Here is a 6000-nt window from a genome sequence, read left to right as displayed (position 1 = left end):
TGAATTAAATATGAAAGATTAACAGTTAATCAAGGGATTATTTGAAATGTGTGTTAAATCTAGATGATTGATTAAAGTAAAGTTGTCATATCCTTACAATATCCATATCCACATGGATGTTAAAGTCACCAGCAATAATCACTTGATCTGATTTAAGCACCAGGCTGGTCAAAACCACAGGGAACCGAGAATATAATTCAGAATATGGACCAGGAAAATGATAGAGTCCAGCAAAAAAGAAGTGACGGACCTGATCTCAAGGTTGTTTGTTGACCATTGCCCAGGCATATTCAAGCAGCTTCAGCACAAATATCATCCGCACAAACATCCTCGACGGTATTTCAGACTCAGAAAACTGTATAGGCTTCACAATGGGCTCTGTTACATGATTTTGGAGAAATTAAGGGCTATCTTAGTTCATGTCAGGTCAGACTCAGATGTTGGGCGAAACAAAAAAGGAAAGGTTGGCTCGCTCTCTCCTCAGAGGTAACTTATCTTTCTGGCAGATGCAGGACCAATTTGTCAGCTTAAAACTTAAATTCAACCTTCACACATGCAACAGAAAACAATATACAATGTTATTAATGCAAAATGTGGTTAAGTAAAATAATTGATAAACATATTTTAGTCAACATTTTTCCATCACTTTTATTCTGCACTGACAACAATAAATTTACATGTTGTATTTACAACATTGTCAATAACAGTTTATAATTACTGAAGCTAATTGAAGGTGGTCCTATTATAACGTAAAAAAACAAGGAATTAACAAGGAACATTTGTTCTAAAGTGGAGGCGATACCTTTAGTAATATCCTGAGGCTTTGAAGGCACTACAGACAGAGGAGAGGCTTTTCTCTTTCGTGAGTTTTCATGTGTGTGTTCATATTTCCTCTCTGAAGATTTTAAAATATGTTTTTTTCAGGGCCAGTGCACAAGCAGATCAATGACCAGGCAAATCATTCTTTTCTAAATCATGAATACTCATTTGTTTCATTAGAGCCCAACTCATCACACTGAGAGCAGGTATACGGTCTTCATCCTGTGTGAGTTCTCATATGTGCCTTCAGATTCCCACTCCGATTAAATGATTTACCACACTGTGAGCAGGTAAAAGGTTTTTCTCCAGTGTGAGTTTTCATGTGAATCTTCAAACTCCCACTCTGAGTAAATGATTTACCACACTGTGAGCAGGTAAAAGGTTTTTCTCCAGTGTGCGTTCTCATGTGTATCTTTAACTTCCCACTCTCAGTAAAGGATTTATCACACTGTGAGCAGGCAAAAGGTTTTTCTCCAGTGTGCATTCTCATGTGTGACTTCAAACTCCATTTCTCAGTAAAAGATTTACCACACTGAGAGCAGACAAAAGGTTTTTCTCCATTGTGAGTTCTCATGTGTACATTCAGGTTCCCTCTCTGTTTAAATGATTTACCACACTGTGCGCAGGTAAAAGGTTTTTCTGCAGTGTGAGTTGTCATGTGTTTCATCAAAGTCCCACTCTGAGTAAATGATTTACCACACTGAGAGCAGATAAAAGGTTTTTCTCCAGTGTGAATTTTCATGTGAACCGTCAGAATATTCTTCTTTACAAAACCTTTTCCACAATGAGAACAACTTAAAGGTCCTAGAGAGCAGACTTTTGTGTGTTTAGTCAGTCCAGATTTTGAAGAACATTTCTTCCCACATCCAGAGCAGATCAGTGATTTGTGATCATCATCTTTCTTCTCACTGACATGAACTTTTGGATTCTCCACAGAGTTTGAACCTGACTGAGTGTTACTGGTTTCTCTCCAGTCTTCACTGTCATCAGTGTCAGACTCAGAAGACAGCCCCCTCTGGTGGTCAGGATGGAGAGGTGTATGCAAGTAGCTGGCTGGTTCTGGTCCTCCACAGTTGTCTCCATCATCTTCTGCCTTCATTTGTGGAATCAGGTTGTTGGTGTCATCATCATATTCATTCTTCACATCAACAGGAGTGTGGAAGAACTGGGAGGCATTTTCTTCTTCATCTTGTATATTCTCCGCCTCTTCTTCTTTAATGATTTCATGTTCATCCTGAATCAGACTGAAGCTGCACTTCTGTTCCTCAACTTCTTCTTTGATCACCAGCAGCTGATGAACATCTGCAGCGACACAAACACACCTGAGTCACTGACCAATCAAATATTGATGAACTCTTGTTGGTGTTGTATCAGTAGCAAGGTATATATTTGAAATTCACAAGTAAGTTAGTAAGTAATTTGTATTTATATAGCGCTTTTCCAGACCAGGGTCACAAAGCGCTTTAACAATCAAAACAATACTCAAAAAAGTATACACTTTAAAGATCAAGTTAATACTGAGAACAACACAGGAGTTCCAGAAAATCAAGGAGAAGCCTGAACAAATAAAAAGGTCCTAAGATGTTTCTTGAAAGAGTCAGTAGATCCATCAAGCTCACAAGTCAGTGATTACATTTTACAGTTATTAAGCATCTCGTAATACTGTCATGTTATATCATTTATCACTGCTAGGAAAGTCTGATCCCGGTGTAACATCCGTGTTATCAGTAAGATTAAAAATAATCATTGGATTGTATTTGACACTTTATTGATCCTCAAAGGAAAAACTATCCATTTATCTACATATGTTATAAGATCAGGTCTAATGGAAGAAAATTACGTTAACATAAGTTAAATATTGAGTTTAATTCTCAGCAAATTTAAAAGATTAGAGGAAAAATGTACACATTTACACTCGTCTGAACTCCTTTATAACAGTGTGATCTATGTCAAAAAATATTTTAAAAGAACGATTATAAACTGTTAATAAAGTCTCAATTGATGTTTTAATTGCATTTTGTTTCTGATCACGAAAAGGGAAATTATTGGGATTTATTTAGAAGAAATTGCATTTTTTCACAGGAAATCTTGTAAATCTTGTCAAAACTGTAAAGAGGGTTGAGAATCTTATCAGGTCCTTCCTCGTCCTCCTTTATCCACATCCACACCTCTCCTGTCATTCAAGTCAGAATGAAGGTTGTGTTAGGATATGACAACTTTACTGTAATCTATCATCTAGATTCAACACACATTTAAATGAATCACTTAAATAACTGATAATCTTTCATATTTAATTCATATAAAAATAATCACTTAAATAACTGATAATATTTCCTATTTAATTCATGAATTCAATCTGAAAATCTGAGTAAACTGAGAACCTGTGTGAGAACTCGCACTGAAAGACATAACAAACCAGTGAGTTGCTGGGAACTGAACAGATTCTCTCAAGAAGAAATCTGCGGTAACTCTTCACAACGACCACGTGAGGCGGCCATCTTAGGAGAAGTGTTTAGAATCACTGACCAATCCTACATGCACTGATGACTAGAGGCGTTAACCTGAATATTCATACTATCAAGATCCACCATTTTGTGAGATCTTTGCGTTCTGGCACTTGAAGACATCTGCGATAGATCTCTCTGCCTCAAACGTTAAAAAGTAACAATTGTAGTGACATTATATAAAGGTTTCGTATTCGTGAAAGAAATACATTTGAAACATATTCGTCTAGTTAAATTAGTCCAAATCTTTCAAGATTACATTTTTGTCGTTCTAAGTAATTTGTAGACGGTCCCTTATCTGGTGTCTCGGCTGCGGAGGCTTTTTGACGCTTTTTTTTTTGCACATTTTTTCTTCACAAATGAGGGTTTAGTTCGCAGCTAGTGTCACAGTGATCACAATACTTTGGTTTCATTTGAATGACTCGTATACAAACGTTTCAGCGCGTAAAGACGGAACGTTAATAGCAAAGCAACTTGACTTGTGTACAAGTCTGTACGAACCTGGTTTCTTGGTCACCATCTCCAGCAGGGTTCTGTCTCTTTCTAGCTCTCGTTCATAGCAGAGAAGTTTGGAGAGAAAACTTGGCAGCAGATGATCGTCGACTGCAGTTATCAGCCGCTGCTTGAAGGAATCTTTCAAGCTTGAAAGTCTGTCCATGTTCATCCAACGTGTGATCCACGAACAAAGAAACTTCTACTGGTCAGAGAAGAAAGTGGAGAAAAGGGCGGAGTCAGTACAGGATTCACAGTGGGATGTGCTCACTTCCGCATGCGGACAGGAAATGACGTCACGTCATTAGGCCGTGTTATTTATTAAACTAAATAAGATGCAATTTTATTCTTTTATATATGAGTTTTTTTCAAAACATTTCTTCAACTAACTTAAAAACAAATGATTTAAGCGATTAATATATACTGGAAAAATTACACACAAGGAGGAGGAAAAAAGTAAATAAGTGTTATTTGTATATGTAAATGAATAATAAATACAAAATACATTTGTTGATGCATTAGAACCACATTACAGTATGACATTAGGAGATGGATCTCTCGTGAATTCATTGCTCTGTGACCCTGGTCTAGAAAAGCGCTATACAAATAAGAATTACTTACTTACTTACTGACCTTTTTTGTGAACTTGAGATAAACTCAGTGGAGTTACCTGTTACCAACTTAACATGGAATATAATGTCTTTCTGTGCCTGGAACTCCTTGAAAGGTTTTCCATTTTCCATTAGTTTCAAACAGACAAATGCCTTTTAGAAATATAACCTATTGAAAAGTATGTGTGTTAGTTGCATCAATACTTTGTTTGTTTTTGTGTATTGTCTAATTAACTTCATATGATCCACTCTTCTGTTAAGCATCGACACTGAGCATCAAAGCCTCTCACCTTCCTGACCATGGAAAATTGTAGGATCCAATGTTGTAAAACATTAGAGCGAAGACAGTTGTTTATTTACAGAAGTTGTTTTATTTATTATTATGGTGTGTTAATATAAATAAATGTGATTGTGTTCTTTTACACACTGAATATGTCTGTTTTTATGTCTGCATACAGTAATTGTTCTTTAGTTGGAATATTCTGTTATTATTTAATCTACAACAATTTAATTTATTTAGAATAATCAGTGTAGTTATACTAAAAGGCAACTAGATGGTAGTATTGTGTTTAAAAATTGAACCTAAATGAAATTGAATTAACTACGAGCGTTGATAAAACTTAATATTTTGTACATCATCAAATTCTACTTTAGAAATAACTGAATACTAATTTAGATAATTATTGGATCAAATCTTTTCAAACAAATGTATTGTTTGTATCGCACAGTTAGTCAAAGTTTATATTAAGATTAAATTATTCTCTGTCCAAACATTTATCTATGATCCGTTTAATAATAGCGATGTGAATAAAATACTAAAGAAGTAAACAAAGGTCGGATCTTCGTTGCGTCTTTACTTCATTACAGCACGTAAATATGTTTTAAATCATTGTTGGATTACTTTGACTCTCCACGGTAATAAGTTACATTACGTTATTACTGTCTTTAAATTGTAATGTTTTTACTACTTTTATGAAACTTTTTCATTACTTTCATTGTTTTATTGTTTCAATACAACAATATAATATATTATGTATAATATATAATATAATGGCTGCATTTATGAATCACGACACAATGTGACAGAGATACTGTAACTTTATAACATATAACACGTGAAATCAATAGAGCTACAGTCTATTAGTGTTTATTACCACCTTCATTCTGACTTGAATGACAGGAGAGGTGTGGATGTGGATAAAGGAGGACGAGGAAGGACCTGATAAGATTCTCAACCCTCTTTACAGTTTTGAAAAGTTTACAAGATTTTAACATAAATAATTTAATAAGAAAAGAAAGATTAAATCTTGTTTACCACCAGGGACTGATTACAGCTGGAGGAGGAGTGAAGCCATTATTACATCATAATGGACTCTTGTAACCTCTCGTTCGCGTTTAAGATAAGGTAAGGTAAAACTTTATTGAAATTTTCTTTTTCCAATAGCCAGCAATTTTTCATAAACAATAAAAAATAGTACATAAAAAATAAAATAAGAAAAGAACATACGAGGAAGAACAAGATGATACAATCTAAGTCTAAAGATAAAGATAAAGAACATAGATCAAAGAAAAAC

The 6000-nt window shown here is 34.8% G+C and overlaps 1 protein-coding gene across 1 annotated transcript; it reads right to left on the bottom strand.

Annotated features, from left to right (window-relative positions):
- Positions 1–668: 668 nt before the first annotated feature.
- Positions 669–4036, bottom strand: LOC148081085 (uncharacterized). The gene is made up of 2 exons (XM_087788497.1): positions 3825–4036; positions 669–2121 (listed from the first exon to the last, which is right to left on the bottom strand). Exons 1-2 carry the CDS (start codon positions 3985–3987, stop codon positions 1037–1039), a joined length of 1248 nt encoding a protein of 415 aa, XP_087644623.1. The 5' UTR covers positions 3988–4036; the 3' UTR covers positions 669–1036.
- Positions 4037–6000: the final 1964 nt, after the last annotated feature.

Source organism: Callionymus lyra, chromosome 4, assembly GCF_982586985.1.
Source record: "Callionymus lyra chromosome 4, fCalLyr1.hap1.1, whole genome shotgun sequence".
In the NCBI taxonomy this organism is placed as follows: Eukaryota; Metazoa; Chordata; class Actinopteri; order Syngnathiformes; family Callionymidae; genus Callionymus; species Callionymus lyra.
This window is presented reverse-complemented; position numbering and strand designations above follow the sequence as displayed.